General features: G+C 44.7%; 1 protein-coding gene across 1 annotated transcript; it reads right to left on the bottom strand.

The window, feature by feature from the left end:
- Positions 1 to 18,363: 18,363 nt before the first annotated feature.
- Positions 18,364 to 19,969, bottom strand: LOC125540601. Its single transcript, XM_048704206.1, has one exon. It carries the CDS (start codon positions 19,954 to 19,956, stop codon positions 18,481 to 18,483), a length of 1,476 nt encoding a protein of 491 aa, XP_048560163.1. The 5' UTR covers positions 19,957 to 19,969; the 3' UTR covers positions 18,364 to 18,480.
- Positions 19,970 to 20,630: the final 661 nt, after the last annotated feature.

Raw genomic sequence — 20,630 nt, 5'->3', positions numbered from 1 at the left:
GGCCGATCTGGACGCAGCAGCCCAAATCCCAAACATGTCGGGCCGCCCCATAGCCCATCGCACCGGACCATCTCACCGTCCCGGCGAGCAAAGCTGCCACCGGAACAGTCGAAGGCTGCCACCTCAGAGTCTGCGCACACTCCCTGAGAAAGCGTGCTGCTCAGGGACATCGCACTCGCCACGGGAGGTGCGCGCCTAGCCGCTGCCATCCACCAAGGCAAGCTTTGCCCGTCGGCTTCCTCCAACAGCGGTGGGGCAGGAGAGGTTGAGGAAGGTACGGGAGGCGGCGGCTAGGCTACTGGGCCTTTGGGGAAGAAGCTCCCTACATTTGTGTTTTTTTCAGAATGGCTAATGAGCGTTCACAACCAAGCCATACAGACCCTATGCTCTGTCCCATCAATAATGACAGATGCACACCCTTGCTCCGAGATAAGTATTCAGCGACGTCTCAGCGTTGTATCAACTGCAAGTTGTTCTGTCTTTGCTTTCCATGAACAAGTACCGTAGTCGCTTCAGTTTTCCTTTCTTGTGCGTGCTCCTCGGTTATCTTGTTCTTGTTTGCCCGCTACCATATTATTCTTCACTTCCAACAGATACTATTACTAGTAGCTCGGTGATATTTTTAACAATCATCTCCTATCAAATTCTAGTATTGATTACCATTTTGCCGTCGGATCAATGTATTCACCTTGCCGGGCCTTTCTGCCATCGAAGCCAGGAAGCCCCATCCTCCTACGCACACCCATCAACATGCGTCCACCGCTGAGCCTCGGCTGCGCCACGTCGCTGAGACCTGCCGTCGCCGATGTGGTAGATGGAACATCTCTCCTACTTAAGTTCTCGCCAGCAAGCACCTACTCCATAACGATGCCCCCAAGAGGGATAATGGCCCCGAAGGCACCGCCATCAATCCATCATCCGACCTCGGTTACCCGGATCTATGGTTTCCCACGGAGCAGGCGAAACAAAGTGGCGACGAATGCAACTGATGATGCCTTCGACAAGGAGACGACGCCCAAGACACTGCCATCGTCGGTCATGACTCATGACCGAAGTCGAAGAGGTTTTCACTGGCAATCGCGCCACTCCGAAACAACAGTTGACCGGATCCATGCTGAGCTACACCGTGATACCACGCGTAGCCGCCGGAACACCGACAGGGAACCAACATTCCTCGCCAACCCGTGTACACGCCGTCGGCCAGCAATGGGCCATAGCGATGACGGATCTCGGTGTCTGGACCAGATCCACTGCACATGGCTACCAACCATCGCCAGGGAAGCACGCGAGCTCCCGTGGAAGACAGAGGCGAGTGTCGCCGCTGCACGGCTAGGAACGCCGCCCTGGCCGATGCACGCGCCCTCCCCTGGCCCCGCCCCAGTAGATCCAGTGGTCGCCGCCGCGTCCAATGCCCAGGCCCCTATGATGTTGTGCCTACTGCCAGTGTGGCCTATGCCAGCCGCACTGATGGAGGGGGAGTAAGCGATGGATTGCGGCTCTTGGTGGCGCTAGGGTTAGCCCCTGGCGCACCCCGGAGAGGCGGCAAGAGGGGATAGGCTTCTTGTTCTAAGAGGTCAGAGAGCTCCTGCGTCTGAAGGTCTGAAAGCCATAATATCTCGAAAATAACTCATGGTTCTAGCACGCAGATAGCTAACTTCCACGCACCCCTATTAATGGCTAGTTCTTTGGTGATATTCCAGTCCATCAGATGTCCCTTTACGGACTTCTTCCAGGTCAAGTTTGGTCTACCCCGACCTTTTTTGACATTATCAACACCCTGTAGCCATCCCCTAAGCATTGGACCTTCTTGAGGCTTGTGTTGTATATGCCCAAACCACTTCAGACGATGTTGGACAAGCTTCTCTTAAATTGATGGTACCCCAAATCTATCATATATATCATCATCCCAGATCCGATATTTCTTGTGTGGCTATACATCCATCCACTAGTGCAGAACCGGGCAATAGCACCGGTTCGTAAGGACCTTTAGTGCCGGTTCCATAACCGGCACTAAAGTGTGGGCACTAAAGCCCCCCCCCCCTCTTTAGTATCGGTTCAGCACGAACCGGTGCTAAAGGGCAACCACGTGGCACGAGCCAGCTCCGGGGGCCGGGAGCCCTTTAGTACCGGTTGGTAACACCAACCGGTACTAAAATGTTTGGGGGGTTTTTGGTTTTACGATTTTTTTTCATTTAATTTTGTGTTTTCCATTTTAATTCTTTTTCGTTTGCTGGTATTTTACGATACTACATATTGTACACGTTATGCATATATATATAAATAGAATTTCTAGTAGAACCAATCATATATATATCATCAATGTCTCACAAACCACCATATTAATTCACACATACACACATGTATAGCTATATATAATTTCTCCTACATATACGTGTTGCCTTCGGAGCCAGTGGCATTAGCCTAATTGGTGCCTTCGGAGCACGATGACAATTGGAAGTGGTTTCATGACCTGGTCGATGGGGGCGGTAGCGGGTAATAGTATTCTCCCTTCGGGTTTATGACCTGGTCGAACAAAAATCCCGCTATTTCCTCTTAAAATGCTTCTACGCGCTCCGTTTCTAGGAGCTTGTCCCGCACCTCTGTGAACTGTTAAGAAGGAGATCAATATGCATGTGTATTAGTTGTGTGACTAGATATCGATAATGGTGTAAAAATTGTGAATAGTGTTCTAACAAGCGTACCCATGCCTGTCTTTGAGATCTGCTCCTTTCGGACGCCATCATGCGAATGTTCTCGCAAACGCAGAATGCACACAGATCAGTCCCCTGCGCCTGCTTCAGGGCCTTTACAAGAATGGAATTTAATTTGATCAGATAATAATTAATCAAGCATGATAATTAAAGAGATGGCAGCTAGCTAGCTAGCTAGTACTACTTAATTACTTACCTTGGGTCGAAACCATTTCAGCTGTTTTTTCCATTCGCCTTTCGTGACGGTGATGAACCTTGCCCAAGCCCTGCCCGCCGACAAAGAAAATGAATAAAGGGGTTATTAAATAGTTCATATCATGAAATGACGAACTAAATAGGCCGAGATATATAGTTAATAATGATTGAAATTACCTGTTGACTATCCCAAACAAGATGTTATAGTCTTTATTTTGTTTGAGTAGTGAGTCCAGTATTTCAACTGTTCCGGCGTCAACTTTAATGATACACAAGATCCAGTGAAATCTGCATGCACACACGTTTGCATGTCTTAATTAAGCGGGCATATGTAAGCAAAAACATGTAGCTAGCTAGTAGGCAAAAACAGAGAATTTGTAGTACAAGAAAGTGTGACTCACTCGAAGTTGTAAGGAAGTAGTATATCTTCATTGTATTTGAAGCGCTTCAAGAACTCTAGCATGTTGTCCTCTACCTGCTTTTCATGATGCTTGTTTATTTTCCATGTGTATTCATTAACGGTGTTTGGGTCAATGAACCCAATGCCATAGCGTCCACCTTTTCTCATTTCATACATCTTCATCCTGCATAATACCACAGAAAAGAATATAGTGAGGATAATATTACAGGTAATGATTGATCAAAAGGATGACTACAGCTAGCTTGAGACTTAAATTACAGAAAGAAATCACTTACAGACAATAGCAACTGACGATAGATTTGTCGAGTGCGTCTTGATTGTATAACTGAAACAGTTCAGAATACTCAACGGTCACAGGTTTCTCATGGTAGTAATGATCCTTCTAGACTTGCACCATGAGGGACTCTCGATCGGATCTCTTGGTAATGTCCATGTACCATTGATGCAATTCATACATTCTCGTTGGGAGCTTCTTGACCTCTTCTGGCTTGACCAAAGGTTGGCCCCCGGCATATTTCCATTTTATTTCCTCCTCTGTAAGCACAGGTATGTCCTCGATCTCGAGGAGTTGTCCAACAGTGATGTTGAGAGTTTCAGCCTGCATTATATGCTCCTGGGTTATTACCACATCGCCCACCTCGGGAACGTAAACTGTTTGCCCATAATAATATTGGGCGCGCGTACTGTCACGTGTTGTTGGCGGAACAACAAGCGGTTCGATCGATTGCGCCGCCTGTTCTCCCAGCTGGGCAACGGATTTCCCGCATTTTTTGACAGCTGCTTGTTGTTTGCTCGAGCTCAAGCTCGCCTCCTTCTGTAGACGTTGTCGATGTAACTTCCTGATGTGGCGCTCATAGTCTGTGTCAACAGGCTTAGGAGCTGGTGGTTGAGCCATATGAATGAAGTGGTCAACTACTTCCACAGGCACTTTCTCCCTTGGCGGTGGTGGCGGTTTCGGTCCAAAATGGGCGTCAACTTCTGCCCGCACTATGGCATTGGTTTGCTCCTTGGTCCTGTCGTAAGCCCTCTCAGGAAGAGGAGTATTGAGGTTTGGACCATATTTATATCGCTTGCCTCCGCCTGTACTTCCTATACTATGACCTCGACTCATACCGCTGCGCACCATAGCTGCGGGGTGTCTCTTCTGCGATTGCTTAGGCAGCGGAGACGGCTGACGAGGCTGAGTTGGACGAGGAGGAGTGGCCTGAAGCTGTGCCGGACTTGGAGGAGGAGTGGCCTGAGGTTGTGCCGGACTTGGAGGAGGAGTGGACGTCTGACGCTGTGTCGGACTTGGAGGAGGAGTGGCCTGACACTTTGCCGGACTTGGAGGAGGAGGAGTGGCCTCACGCGTTGGTGGACTTGGAGGAGCGGGAGTCTGCTGAATCGGTGGCGGACTTTCGACGAGGAGTCGGGTGACGCGGTGTCGGTGGCCTTCGAAAGATGATGCAATCCTTTCTCCATAGGATGATACGATGTTTGGCCTCTCCGAGTGTGTGCTCCTCGTCACCTCCAGGAATGTCAAGCTCTAGCCCCGAATATTGGTCCACCACCTCATCAACCATGACACGAGTATAGCCTGCTGGAATCGGGTTGCAATGGAAGGTTGCATCGGGGGAATTTGTATAAGCAACCACGTCCGCCACCTTCAAGGATATGTTCTTAATTTTGAAGTGTAGCTCGCAGTTAGTGTTATCCGTGATGTCATCCACGGGGTATCTATCCAGCATTGCGTCAAACGGGGCGGAACCCACGCTGCTTCTCGGCATGGATGGGGCGGTGGTATCCAATGCTGGATCATCCGCTAGCTGCTGCAGCTGCTGAGACCCCCTTTGCTGGCTAAGTGAGTCGATCTGCTCCTGCTGCCGCTGGAATTTGACTGCCAAGTCCGCGTGCGCTGATTCTAGGCCTTGAAGGCGTTCATAGTCCAGCTTCCTCTTCTCCTCCTCCATCTTCCTCTACTTCTCCTCCGCAATCTTCCTTCTCGCACAGGTTCTGTAGTCGGCGTTCCAGTCCGAAAACCCCTCATACCACGGAATAGCGCCCTTGCCTCGTGTTCTTCCCGGGTGTTCAGGATTTCCCAGGGCACGCGTAAGCTCGTCATTCTCTCTGTTGGGCTGGAACACCCCCGTTCGAGCCTCTTCTATTGCAGCAAGTATATTATCGTCGGCTCCGTTCAGACATGCCTTCGTCGAAACTTTGCCTGTCTTCGGGTCCAACTCCCCCCATGCGCATAGAACCAACTCCTGCACCTGGGGGGCCAGCTCTTAGTAACCGGAGTGACACCTGCATCCTCCATCTCTTTCTCAGACTTATCCCACTTAGGCATTGCCACCGCGTAGCCACCTGGCCCCAGCTTATGGAACTTATCCTTTTTTTCGGCATTCTTCTTGTTTATTCTCGACCGTTCCTTAGCTAATTCTGAATCCTTGAATTTCACGAAATCGTCCCAATGAGCACTTTGATTCTCTAGTGTTCCCTCGAATACTGGAGTCTTCCTTCCATCCTTGATGTACTTGTCCCATACTTTGTTCTTGTGGTTCTTGAATGCAACCGCCATCTTCCTAAGAGCGGCGTCCTTGACTTTCTCCACATCTGCATCTGTGAAATGATCTGGTAGGGTGAAATGTTCCATGAGAGTATCCAAAGCAGTTTTTTTTGTCTGTCGTCGACAAAAGTAACATTTGGACGTGGCTTTGCTGGCTCTCTCCATTCTTGAAGGGAGATCGGAAGTTGGTCCTTCACAAGAACTCCGCACTGACGAACGAACTTGTCCGCAATCTTCTTAGGCGCTAATGGTTCGCCATTAGGTCTGATTGCCTCGATATTGTACTTTACGCCCTCCTTCAACTTTTTGTTCGGGCCTCGTTTCGTCCTGTTGTCTGAAGATTTGCTCGATCCAGATGGCTGAAAGAAGAAAGATCGATTCGTTAATATATCTTCAACTCATTTAAAACATGTGATGATCACCAGATGCCTGCTTATATAGATATATATACCTCGCCGGTCTTTGTTGTTTGAGGATCAACATGTTCTTCGTCATCGTCATAATCGTAGTTCATGACTTCATCAATTCGGTCGTCGTGATCGAATATCATATCACCCTCTCCGGTGTTGTTTAGAAATTCGGAGCCGTCATAATCTTCTTCATTCTGATCATCATCTGGCCCGCGTATCATATCGAACATGGTCTGTTCTCCCTCTTTGTCGGTATTGTCCGCCATAGCTTTTATTTAACTAATCCAAAAGAAATATAAAACAATTTAGTATTCAAATTACATCGTCTCGAATAATAGATATAATCTCGAATACATCGTCTCGAATAATAGATATAATCTCGAATACATCGTCTCGAATAATATATAATATTGAATAGTACATCACTGACTAGGTAGCTAATTAAAGATCGAATACTACAGAAGAATCTAGGACACTGGCGATTCCTGCGGCGCGGGCGGTGGACACCCAAAGAAAAGGAACCCTCACAGGATCATAGCTGAAGTGAGATCCCTGAAGAAACTGCCAGGTATTGGAGAACCTGCCGCCCTCTAACGCAACCATGTAGCGATGGACGTGCTCGTCCTCCTCCCTGACACGGCGAGGTACCACCTCCGGCGGGGCCGGCTCCCTCCGCACCGAAACTGGCCCACGCGAACGCCACCAAACGAGATCAGGGTCGACGACGGGACCCGGGGCCGGGTTCCTCATCAAGCGGCGCGCCCCTCCAGGCAGCACCTCCCAGTGCCAGCCCGGCGGAGCCCAGTCCCGAACATGGGTCAGCAAGACGTCGTCGCGGACGGGTCGACGGCGAGGATGCGGGCCGGGCATCGTCGAGAACAAATACTAGCTATATGCCCGCAAAAAGTAACATTTTTTAATGATTGGATTTTGATAACTAAAATTTCTAACATTTCTATAACATTTCTAACAATGCTATATATAACTAACATTTCTATAACATTTCTAATATTTCTATAACTAAAAAAAGAAAAATTTCTATCTTTTTTATAACTTTTTCTATAACTAAAAAACAGAAAAATTTCTAACAATTCTAACTTTTTTATAACTATTTCTATAACTAAAAAACAGAAAAATTTCTAACAATTCTAACATTTCTAACAATTCTAACATTTCTAACTATTCTAACAATTCTAATATTTCTAACTATTTCTAAAAAACAGAAAAATTTCTAACAATTTCTATAAAACAGAAATGTATATGTGTGTGTGTGCGCGTGCTCACCGGCGAGGCGAGAGGCGACGGGGGGCGGCGACGGGGGGCGCGCGGCGACGGGGACGGCGACGGGCGCGGCGATTACGGGGATGACGACGACGGGGCGGCGACGACGGGGACGGGGACGTACGGGCCGGGGCGGCAACGACGACGGGGACGGGGCGACGCGGGACGGGGCGGCGGTGACGACGGGGACGGGGACGACGGGGCGGCGACGACGGGGACGGGGCGGCGACGAGGGATCGATGGAGTACGGGGGCGGCGGGCGTCGACGGTGCAGAGGAGAAGAAGCAGATGAGAAACTGAAATTTTCGTAAGTGTTGTTTTTTTATATAGGAGGCACCTTTAGTACCGGTTGGAGCCACCAACCGGTACTAAAGGCCTGTTTTGGCCAGGCCAAGCGGCGGGAAGCGACCCCCTTTAGTACCGGTTGGTGGCTCCAACCGGTACTAAAGGCCCCCCATTTAGTACCGGTTGGTGCCACGAACCAGTACTAAAGGGGGTGCGCTGGCGCAGGTGCGGTGCGGCAAGTTTAGTCCCACCTCGCTAGCCGAGGGGCGACCGCACTGGTTTATAAACCCCTCGAGCTCCTCTCCAAAGCAGGCTTACTGGGCCTACATGTTCTGTCCTGCCCTGTGGGCCTACTCGGCCTTTGCGGGCCTGCATCCTGGCCCAACAACAGGTTGGGTTTCTAGTCGTATGCAGGCCGCTCTGGCCTAGTAGGCGGGCTTTTTTATTTTTTTTGCTTTATTTATTTTTGAGTTGTTTTTTTTGTGTATTTAGAGTTTCTTTGTGAATAATTTTGCTTTAGGTACAAAAAATTACAAACTTTCTATTAGTGCCCGTAGTTTTCAAATTTGAATAGTTTAAATTTTGAATTATTTGAAATCAGTAAAGGCATGAAAGAATTTGTTTGCACATAAAATTTCTTCGTGTTTCAAATGCCAAAACACATAATTAACTACCCTAACTATTATAGAGATTCCCTTCTGGGTGTGAACCACAGAAGAAACTGATGATAGTGAAGCCGATCACATCCCAGATCTTTGGGTGTGAAACTTTTTCTTCGCGTGTGTCCCTTTGCGCCGTAACCATGGAAAATCTTCATCATTTAACGGGATACTCGGGTCAATATTCACTGTGAATGGAGCAATTTCAATTTCATCAAACTTTTCATAACCTTCTGACTTGTCTGTCTTGTCATCCACTCCCACGATGTTTCTCTTCCCAGAAAGAACTATGTGCCGCTTTGGCTCATTGTACGATGCATTCGCTTCCTTATCTTTTCTTTTTCTTGGCTTGGTAGACATGTCCTTCACATAGAAAACCTGTGCCACATCATTGGCTAGGACGAATGGTTCGTCTGCATACGCAAGATTGTTGAGATCCACTGTTGTCATTCCGAACTGCGGGTCTTCCGTTACCCCGCCTCGTGTGATATTGACCCATTTGCACCGAAACAAAGGGACCTTCAAACCACGTCGATAGTCAAGTTCTCATATGTCCTGTATATAACCATAATATATTTCCTTTCCTGTCTTGGTTTCTGCATCAAAGCGGACACCACTATTTTGGTTGGTGCTCTTCTTATCTTGGGCGATCGTGTAAAATGTATTACCATTTATCTCGTACCCTTTGAAAGTCATTATATTCGAAGATGGTAACTGGGACAGCAAGTACAGGTCATCTTCAATAGAGGTGTCATGCATGGTACGTGTCTGCAACCAGCTGGCGAAACTCCTGGTTTGTTCACGTGTAATCCAGTCATCAGACCGCTCCGGGTGTTTGGAGTGTAGCAAATTCTTGTGTTCATCCATATACGGAGCCACCAAGGCGGAATTCTGTAGAACTGTGTAGTGTGCTTCAGTGAGAGAATGTCCGTCCATACATATTATTTGTTCCCCTCCTAGCGTGCCTTTTCCATCCAGTCTGCCCTTATGCCGCAATTCAGGAACACCAATCGGCTTAAGGTCAGGAATAAAGTCAATACAAAACTCAATGACCTCCTCATTTTGACGACCCTTGGAGATGCTTCCTTCTGGCCTAGCACGGTTATGAACATATTTCTTTAAGACTCCCATGAACCTCTCAAAGGGGAACATATTGTGTAGAAATACAGGACCCAAAACGTTAATATCTTCGCATAGGTGAACTAGGACGTGCGTCATGATGTTGAAGAAGGATGGTGGGAACACCAACTCGAAACTGACAAGACATTGCACCAAATCATTCTCTAACCTTGGTATGATTTCTGGATCGATTACCTTCTGAGAGATTGCATTGAGAAATGCACATAGCTTCACAATGGCTAATCGAACGTTTTCCGGTAGAAGCCCCCTCAATGCAACCGGAAGCAGTTGCGTCATAATCACGTGGCAGTCATGAGACTTTAGGTTCTGGAACTTTTTCTCTGCCATGTTTATTATTCCCTTTATATTAGACGAGAAGCCAGACGGTACCTTAATACTGAGCAGGCATTCAAAGAAGATTTCCTTCTCTTCTTTGGTAAGAGCGTAGCTTGCATGACCCTGATGTATGCCGTCTTTTCCGTGCATACGTTGCTGGTCCTCCCGTGCCTCAGGTGTATCTTTTGTCTTCTCATACACGCCCAAGAAGCCAAGCAGGGTCACACAAAGATTCTTCGTCACGTGCATCACGTCGATTGCGGAGCGGACCTCTAGGTCTTTCCAATAGGGCAGGTCCCAAAATATAGATTTCTTCTTCCACATGGGTGCGCGTCCGTCAGCGTCATTTGGAACAGGTTGTCCACCAGGACCCTTTCCAAAGACCACCTTCAAATCCTTGACCATATCATGTACATCAGCACCAGTACGGTTGCGAGGCTTCGTCCGGTGATCCGCCTCACCTTTGAAATGCTTGCCTTTCTTTCTTACGGGATGCCTGCTCGGAAGAAATCGACGATGTCCCAGGTACACATTCTTCTTACAATTAGCCAAATATATACTGTCGGTATCGTCCAAACAGTGCGTGCATGCGTGGTATCCCTTGTTTGTCTGTCCTGAAAGGTTACTGAGAGCAGGCCAATCATTGATGGTCACGAACAGCAACGCCTTTAGGTCAAATTCTTCCCCCATGTGCTCATCCCACGCACGTACACCTGTTCCATTCCATAGTTGTAAGAGTTCTTCAACTAATGGCCTTAGGTACACATCAATGTCGTTGCCGGGTTGCTTAGGGCCTTGGATGAGCACTGGCATCATAATGAACTTCCGCTTCATGCACAACCAAGGAGGAAGGTTATACAAACATAGAGTCACAGGCCAGGTGCTATGGTTGCTGCTCTGCTCCCCAAAAGGATTAATGCCATCTGCGCTTAGACCAAACCATACACTCCTTGCGTCATCTGCAAACTCCTTCCCGTATTTTCTTTCGATTTTTCTCCACTGCGACCTTTCAACGGGTACTCTCAACTTTCCGTCTTTCTTACGGTCTTCTCTGTGCCATCGCATCGCCTTGGCATGCTCTTTGTTTTGGAACAAACGTTTCAACCGTGGTATTATAGGAGCATACCACATCACCTTGGCAGGAATCTTCTTCCTGGAGCGCTCGCCCTCGACATCACCAGGGTCATCGCGGCTGATCTTATAGCGCAATGCACCACATACCGGGCAAGCGTTCAAATCCTCGTACTCACCGCGGTAGAGGATGCAATCGTTAGGGCATGCATGTATCTTCTGCACCTCTAACCCTAGAGGGCAGACAGCCTTCTTTGCTTCGTACGTACTCTCAGGCAATTCGTTATCCTTTGGAAGCATATCCTTTATCATTACCAGCAACTTTCCAAATCCCTTGTCAGATACACCATTCTCTGTCTTCCATTGCAGCAATTCCAGTGTGGTGCCCAGCTTTTTCTTGTCACCTACGCAATTCGGGTACAACAATTTTTTATGATCCTATAACATGCGCTGCAACTTCTTCTTCTCCAATTCACTTGCGCAGTTTCTCTTTGCATCGGCAATGGCCCGACCTAGATCATCAACGGGCTCATCTGATGCCTCTTCTTCAGCTTCTTCCCGCATTGCCGGCTCAGCTTCTTCCCGCATTGCCGGCTCAGCTTCTTCCCGCATTACCGGCTCATCTTCATCCCCCATTGTTGTATCATCGTATTCAGGGAACCCATGGCCAGGATAGCTGTCGTCGTCCTCTTCTTCTTCATTGTCTTCCATCATAACCCCTCTTTCTCCGTGCTTGGTCCAAACATTATAGTGGGGCATGAAACCGGACTCAAACGTGAATGGTTCTTGACGTAGAGTAATTGTGACCATTCTTACAGCCAGCACATGGACAAGGCATAAAACCATCCGCCCGCTTGTTTGCTCAGCCGCAAGCAGAAAAATATGCACGCCCTCGACGAACTGGGGAGAGCATCGGTCATCGTACATCCATTGTCGGCTCATCTTCATTACACAACACCGAATAGACCAAATTAATACAAGTTCATACATAAAGTTCATACAACACTTAAATGCAACAAACAAATAACTCTCTAGCTAAAGCATTTAAATGCAACAACAAATGTGTTCAAGATCGCAACTAAGGTAACAATTGATCCAACAGCATAATGATACCAAGCCTCACTATCGATGGCATATTTTCTAATCTTTCTAATCTTCAAGCGCATTTTCTCCATCTTGATCTTGTGATCATCGACGACATCGGCAACATGCAACTCCAATTCCATCTTCTCCCCCTCAATTCTTTTCAATTTTTCTTTCAAGTACTCGTTTTCTCTTTCAACTAAATTTAACCTCTCGATAATAGGGTCGGTTGGAATTTCCGGTTCACATACCTCCTAGAAAAAATTTCTATGTCAACTTGATGGGCATAATTTGTCATAAACACGAAATGCAACTAGTTTTAAAAGAGAATATATATACCACACCCGAATCATAACAAGGACGAAGGCCGACGGGGACGGATATCAAAACCATGGCACTATATGTATAACAAACAACGTACGGGTAAGATTATTATACGAGTAACTATATATCCAAATCACACAAGCATCAATTTTTATATAAAATTTCATGAACAAGAGGCTCACCACAAGGTGGTGCCGGCGACGGGACGGTGCGGGCGATCGACGGTGGTTACGACGGAGATTTAGAAGGCACTAAGTAAACCACACCTACATATGCAAACTAAGTGTTATTTTTGACCTCAAATTGCATATAAATCAAATACTAGCACATGGACAATGCACTAAGTAAACTCACAAATTAATCACTATATAAAGCATTGCAAGAGCTAATCTAGCAATGAGAGATGAAAGGACAAAGTTGCTAACCTTTGTGATCATTTGAATGGGTGGGGGCCTTGAAATCTTGACAAATTTTGGGCAAAATGTGTGATGAGCTCGAGAGGAAGAGGGGAAGAACAGAGAGGAGAGGGGAAAGGGGAAGAACAGAGCGAGCTCGGGCGGACGAAGGGTTTATGTAGGACGACCTTTAGTACCGGTTCGTGCCAAGAACCGGTACTAAAGGGGCTGGAGGGGCCCCAGTCTGACAACATCCTGCCACCACTCTCATTAGTACCGGTTCGTGGCACGAACCGGTGCTAAAAGTTCGCCACGAACTGGTACTAATGAAAGCGGCCCGGCTAGCCGTTGGAACCGGCACTAATGTATACATTAGTGCCGGCTGGCACTAATGTATACATTAGTACCGGCTCAAATACAAACCGGCACTAATGTGCTTCACGTTTGACCCTTTTTCTACTAGTGATCTCAACAAAGCGCATCTATGTTACACCTAATTATTGAACATGTCGCCTTGTAATCGGTCAACACACTGTGTGTCATACAACCAGGGCCGGTCCTGAGAATTCAGGGGCCCGCGAAACAATAATCCGGAGCCCTTCGGGGCCCTTAGTGTAAATTATTAATAGTAATTAACATATGTAGACATAAAATTGTATCAAAGAAAACAATCAAGCAAAATCAGCGTGCATATCGAATAAAATATTACATAATACCTTCAAAATTCCTTTTAATGTTCCGAGATGCAAAATCGCTAATGATTTGCATGAATATCAATTCCATCAACCAATTCTTTGTGGATAGTTTCTGCCTAAGCCTAACATGATGGTGCTGAAATTAAAAGGAACAATTAGCTTTAAAAATTAGTGCAAAGCTAGGTTAGATACAAGATCAATAATAGAAATCTAGCGCATAGTATAGTACCTTCTCTCTAATTTAATGTGGCTACAATTTTATTCCGTGCGTTGTGCGCAATGATTCAAGCGCGAGCGCCAACAATGCGAGTATGCGACAATTCCCTTCCTTGTTCGATCAATCGAGATTCGAGAATTTATGATTAGAAAAGAAACAAGAAGAATAGCAAAACAGTATAGACGAAGGCATAGGGCGCTGGGCGCGACTGCGCAAGGAGACGTGCTCGTACCTACCATAGCCGCATACCACTGCGTGCCGGCGCCGCCGCCGTTCCTCAGGACGAGAAGACCAAGAGAGTTGAACCAGGGGACGACAAACACTCGAACAGGTAAACGAAAAGAAGAAAGGGAGGGAAGTCAAGGATCGATAGGAATCAAGGTCAGGGTCTGATCGATCCCGTGATCCGAACAAACAGGGAAACGGGGGGTTTGATTTCCACGTTCTACTCTGCGTACATGCGAACATGGGCCAGCCCTTTTTCTTTCTTCCTTCTATGTACGCTAGGCTGCTGGGTCTCCACATTTCGAACGTGATCTGAACAAACAGGGAAACGCAAGGCTGGGTTTCAAAAAAATGGTTCTAAACATGGGCCCTAGTACTACATATGCATACCCTGGGAGGGGGCCCGGGGCGGCCGCCCCGTTCGCCCTGCCCCAGGGCCGGCCCTGCATACAACATTGCGAGTCAAATTGCCATTCTATAGAAAGTTGATGTACAACAACAACAACAACAACAACAACAACAACAACAACAACAACAACAACAACAACAACAACAACAAAACTGCGAGGACCACCTTTTTTTAAAGAACCAACGAACAAAAGCAATTCAAATAAAACAGAAGAAACTTCTGCGCATGGACTAACATGGAGAAGTCCCGTTGCAGCGGTAGGGAGTGGTGGGAGGGCCAAGAGGGGTTTGTGCCTATGCACGGGGAGCTGAATAGACGCGCCTTGCTTCTTAACAGGAAGGACATAATTGCATAATGATTACATTTTCGACAAGTAAGATAAGCTTAGAGACCTGGGTTTTCCAGCCACACAGCTGGAGAATAGTACTCCCTCCATTCTTAAATACTTCATCCGTTTCAAAATTAATGACTTGACTTTGTACTAACTTTAGTGCAAACTTGTACTGAAGTTAACACGCCAAAGTTGTACTAAAGTTAACACACTTATTTTGGGAGGGAGTGGTATAAGCTTTTTTAGCAATTTAAATATGGACTACATATTAAGCAAAATAAGTGAATCAACACTCTAAAACATGTATATATATACGTCCATATGTAGTCCGTATTGGTATCTCTAAAAAGTTTAGGATTATATTTAGGAACTGAGGGAGTAGTACCTATCAACTCTATTAACTTTAACAACAGCCATTATTTGTTTCCGCGCCTGTCACACCAGGGACCCATTCTCATGTGGTGATTCAAAAATAGTTTGAGTGACAACAAATCTGCCTACATGAAATTGATTTTGTCCGCCTGTATATTTGTGAAAGCTTTTCTTGGTTTTAGGATGAGTGCTAGGATTCTTGTTCCCACAGGTCAGGTGGTTGTTGATGTTACTCCGAGTAACCACACCATCTATACCTCAAATTTAAATCATTAACATTTTGGAGGAAATTTTAATTATCTAGATTGATCGACAAAAACTGAATCCACGGTGGCACATCACAAGCCGTCCTGTCATCCCAGAGAGAATAGTGAACTAACTTCATGTGTCACTGATGTCTGGGACCTGTCGTCATTGCCTACCAGCAGTGAATCCTTTCTGAACCTCCCTTCTTCCCCAAACCACCATGACGGAAACCATGAGGCTCCTCGTGCTTGCCCAGGGCCGTAGGCATGCTGTGCTGACGCCCATCACGTGGCCTCCCAGCCGCACCTCATGTGGACCAATAGTGGTCGCCGATGTCAAGTTCGAGGAGGGAGGGAGGGGAGGTGCCAATCTAGGTTGATTGCGAGAATCGGTTCCTGGTAATTAATGTTTGTTCACTTTTGCTTCGGTACAACCCCTAAACGCATTGACCGATGATATCTCCTTATACCCCTTAATACTAAATGGTACGATAGTCTTTCCACCTGCGCCGATACGCGGCGCCCTTAGCTGTTTTTCACTTTCTTTTTTTTAAAAAAATAGTGCAGGTAATTTGAATTAAGCTCAAGACATCTTGATCTAAGGAGGACCACACTAACCAACTAGGACATCCAATGCTTTTGCGTACTTATTTCTTTTTTTTTCGTTTTCTTCTACTTGAGTTCGCGGCTGGGCCGGCCCATTGTTGAATCGGCCCTTTTATCACTATTTCTTTTTTATTTTCTCTATTCGTTTTTCTAGTTTCTTTTTTCTTTTTCAAAAAATGTTCAATTTTTTTAATTTTATTAATAATATACAAATCTCTGCATTTAAAAGAATTTATATATGTTAGAAAACAGTTCGTTTCTTTCAAAATTGCTCAAATATCATAACACAAACATATTTTACAAAGAGAGAACAAAATATTGAACATAGACATTTTTTGAAAAAAAAAGGAAAATATGAACAAAAATATGGAACCAAATTATTTTGAATTTCCGCAAACATTTTTTGTATTTGTGCATGAAATTTTTTAATATGGGATCATTTTCTAAATTCCAAATAAATTTTGAAAGCACGAACATCATTTGAAAATACAGAATTCCCGAAATCACAAAATTTTTGCATGGTGCCTTGGAATGGTGATACAAGGTCCTAGAAAATTTTTGGTCCATTACAACACTGTCGAAAGAAGGTACTCTGAGACGGAAGCTTCCGCCCAACCCGAGCGCCCTATCCGAACTTTTTCCCATTTAAATTCGAGAACTTTTTTTAAAATTTGCAAACTTTGCTTTCAAATTAAAGACATTTTTTCCATTTAAATTTGTGAAAATATTTAAATTCGTAAACTTTGTTTTCAAATTCATAAACGTTCTTTTTCAAAATTGATGACATTTCTTCAAATGTTGAAAGTTTGGGCCGGCCCAGTACGCAGCCACCGGAAACGATGCTGGCTCCCGGTTGGGCAACGCCTGAGCGTATTTGTTTCTAATATATTTTTCCGATTTTTTTCGATAATTTCATTTGTTTTGCTTTATGAACTTTATTGTTCATCTTAAAACCTGTTTTATAATTTGAAATATTTTTTCAATACCAAAAAATGTTATTTTTGAAAAATGTTCTAGAATTTATAAAAATGTTCCCATTTTTGAAACTTTTGTTCATAAATTTGAAAATATGTTTTTGTTTTAATATTTTTTATAAAAGTATTTGTTTTGCAATTTGTGTACAGTATCAATATTTCGGAATTTATTTACAATTCTGGAAAATAGTGGTCATGTTTACAAAATTTTCAGACGCAATTTGAAATTACAAAATTGTTAACTAATTTCAAGAAATAATTCGGATGTAAGAAAATGTTCATCTTCATTGATAATGATAGAAATGATATGAATGAAATGAGACCAAGTTTTTCCAGCTTGTGGGCATGCTCATGGCAGGCCTCCATGCAAAATTTGTAGGAATTCGGACACCGAGAGCATGCCGCGTCACATTCGGCAAGTGTTTTTGGTTTTTTCACCGAGAAAACCTTAGAATATGCATAAAATATCAGAACTCAATGAAATTTATCATGGATGTTTGGCATGGTCATGCTAGTGTATGTTAAAAATTTGTGTCCATTATATTGATGTGAGCATTTTTTAAAAAATAAAAAGAACAAAAAGGGGAAAACAAAAAACAACAAGAATGAAAAGGAAACAAAAAATGAACGATAAACCGATCACTGATTGATATATTTCATTTTTATTTTTATATTTAATAGAAGTTTAGAAATTTTAAAAGTGTTCAACTTTTTTATGTGAGCATGTTTCTATTTAACCGAAAAATAATCAAATATTTTTGAAATTTTGAACATAATTTTATAAGTGTGAACATTTTCTGAAAAAGAAGAAAGAAACAAAAAACAAAAACGAATAGAAATATTGATAAAAGGACCGGTTCAACAATGGCCCGGTCCAACCGCGAACTGAAGTAGAAGAAAAAAAAAGTAAATTGGCACATGTATTATGATGTCCTAGTTGGTTAGTGTGGTTCTTCTTAGACCAAGAGGTCTTGAATTTGATTCACGTTGCTAGCGCAATATTTTAAAGTTTGATAAAAAAAAGTGGCAAAGTGGGTACAATGCCTCGTACGTGTCACATATGCAGATGGCTATATGGTTTCATGAAATGCACATACTGCCCTTATACAGTTTTGTGGAGGGGGTGTACCAAAGCAGGCCTCTTGTTTGTGAATTTTTATCAATATATCACTGCTTTTGTGTGTTGATGCTGGAGCCTACCAGACTTCTTAATCCAGTTTTATCTTATAGTTGCAACTGCAATCTCATATGATCTAAGTTTTTCTGGCATCCACCTGCACGCAGCAGCACAATACAATTTCTGGCAGCCACCTTACTCAAGACTTCACTAGCTAGTGATAGTAAGGAGTGGTGGATTTGTACGTTATCTACAGGTGGTGGATTGTTGGATTGATAAAATGTACCCCGTCCGATCCAAAATAAGGGCCGTGGAGAGAGTACAAATTTATGGCACATTAACTGTAATCATGAGTACATTTACTTCAGTGGTATACCTGAAAACATCTGTTTGTTCTAAATAAATAAAAATATAAAATTCAACAGGAATTACATTACACGAGTCTGAAACAAAATTAGACTGGCACTCCTCGTCGCTTCCTCCCTGGCACGGCACTAGCTTCATGTGTATCCTGAGCATGACTTGTAACGAAATGAACAAATGATTTATAAGGGGGTATCCTTGATTCCCATGAAATTAGAATGAAGTCTCCTTTTGGTCTAACACTAGGATCTGTTAGAAGTTCCCCAAATGTCACACTTGGTTGTTTCTCGATTGAAGCATTAATTGTATAAGGTGTCATGCTAAGTGGATGTGAAGCAAGGTCTGTCATGTGACTAATGTCGACTGGATGACCTTGTTCTATAAGAATTCTCGGGTGCACACCATGTATGGAGAGGTTTCTTTTAGCCATTTTTATCCCCTTGTCCAATATGCAACGCCAAAACTGAGCATCGAGGTTCCTTCTCAATACATCTGCGACCTTATTTATTGTGACAAGTGAAGCTTGCGCATTGTGCAATACCTTGGCAAATTGATCTGCTATTTGTACTAGTCGCGGGTGTTCCGCCGGGTCTACGCTTCCAAATGCAAGTGTCTTGAAAAGATACCTCAACTCATCGTAAGATAGAATACTTAGGAAAATCGGTTTCACCGATCCAAACCGGGCTAATCGTTTAAGTTTACTTACAATGATGATCTTGATTCCTCTGCCCATTGTTATGAGAAGTGAGTGTAACTTTTTCCAATCATCGTCACCCACATCAGAAGCAAACTCAATAACTACCAAGATCATCCCTTCCATGGTCCTGCCATGGTCAAGTATCTTCAAAAGGCTGTCTCCATTCAAGTGCAAAATAGAGGAGAAGCGCGAGCGAACCCTTTCGTCGCTGCACACATGAGCAACCAATGTCTTCTTTCCAATTGCAGCACCTCCTATGATTGGAAGAACGGCTGGTGCATGATCACCAGGAGGGTTGTTGTGCTGCAACAAGAAGCTCAAGAGTTTTTGCTTCTCAGCGTGTCGGCCGAACATGAAATTTTCAGTGTAAAGATACACATCGTATGGTCTACGAGACATGCATTCACATCCACCTAGAAGCATAACAAATTCTGTCATGTTAGCAACTTCGACTTCTAAGCTTTCCAAGGAACCATGAGACTCAAGGCGCGTGGTCTTGTCATTCTTCTCAGTTGTTCGAGAACGCTTGAGGGGAATGTCTAAATACAAGTTGCTGCAAGATGAGTCGTCGATGCTAACCTCATCGAAGCCTGCACTGTCTTGGATGGTTGGGTACCGCAAGGTGTCCAGCACACGGTATCCTCCATACATGGCATCCGAGAGCATCTTGAGCTGCAACTGCATCGTAGAGTTGGTTATGTACCGCGCATCTGCCTCCTCGATGACTGTGCTGACTCTCATCAGGAGGCACTGCAACCTCTCCACCACCTTCTCTGATTGTACATGCCTGTTGGAGTGGTACTTGTTCATCAGGAAGGAGATGAACCGGCTCACAAATTCGCCAACAACTGCAGATTTGACAACCTCCATGCCTGATGGTCGATCTCTCTGGAGAAATCAACTAGACTGCTCTCTTCCAAGTCTTGCAAACACTCTTGGCAAACATAAAGAAGTCTCCAGGGATGACAAAATGTTTGACTGGGAGTAGTGGGTTGGTGACACTGATACTTTTCTGAATGGTCCAAACACGTGACAAAGACAAGCCAACTTGTCCAAGGCACAATAAGTCGTGGTTCCATAGCAAAATGTATATTTAATTATCTGTGCATTTGTCTTTCTTTGGGCTCCCTTTTACATTTTACACACGAGGAATATCATCCACCCTACTCCAGCAAAGTTTGACCGTGGAAATTGTTTGGGCTTTTCTAGCTGAACTTCAGTGGAAAATCATGGCACAACTCGTTGGCAAGGACACAATATTCCCCCTTTCTATCTCCGTCAGTGATGATGAGAATCACAACTCCATACGTCAGTGATGTTGAATATCTTTTGCAGGCTTACCTGTATTCTATTACTACCTGGGGTGTGTCTGTTCATGCTTCACCATAAAGGAAGTTGAGTTTCCTTGAAGCTTGTGTCAAACTAATCTTGAATTATAATTCTGTTCTAAATTTCTAGCCCGTTGATGCTGTTCTTTTCTTTTCCCATTTTCCTCACCGAAGTTTGAATTCTTGGGCACAAGTAATAAGTCGAGAAAAAGAGGA

The sequence above is a fragment of the Triticum urartu genome, chromosome 2, assembly GCF_003073215.2.
Source record: "Triticum urartu cultivar G1812 chromosome 2, Tu2.1, whole genome shotgun sequence".
Taxonomy (NCBI): domain Eukaryota; kingdom Viridiplantae; phylum Streptophyta; class Magnoliopsida; order Poales; family Poaceae; genus Triticum; species Triticum urartu.
This window is presented reverse-complemented; position numbering and strand designations above follow the sequence as displayed.

Excerpts from the sequence above, each read along its gene's own strand:
- LOC125540601 (XM_048704206.1), bottom strand. The coding sequence starts at position 19,956 with ATGGAGGTTGTCAAATCTGCAGTTGTTGGCGAATTTGTGAGCCGGTTC.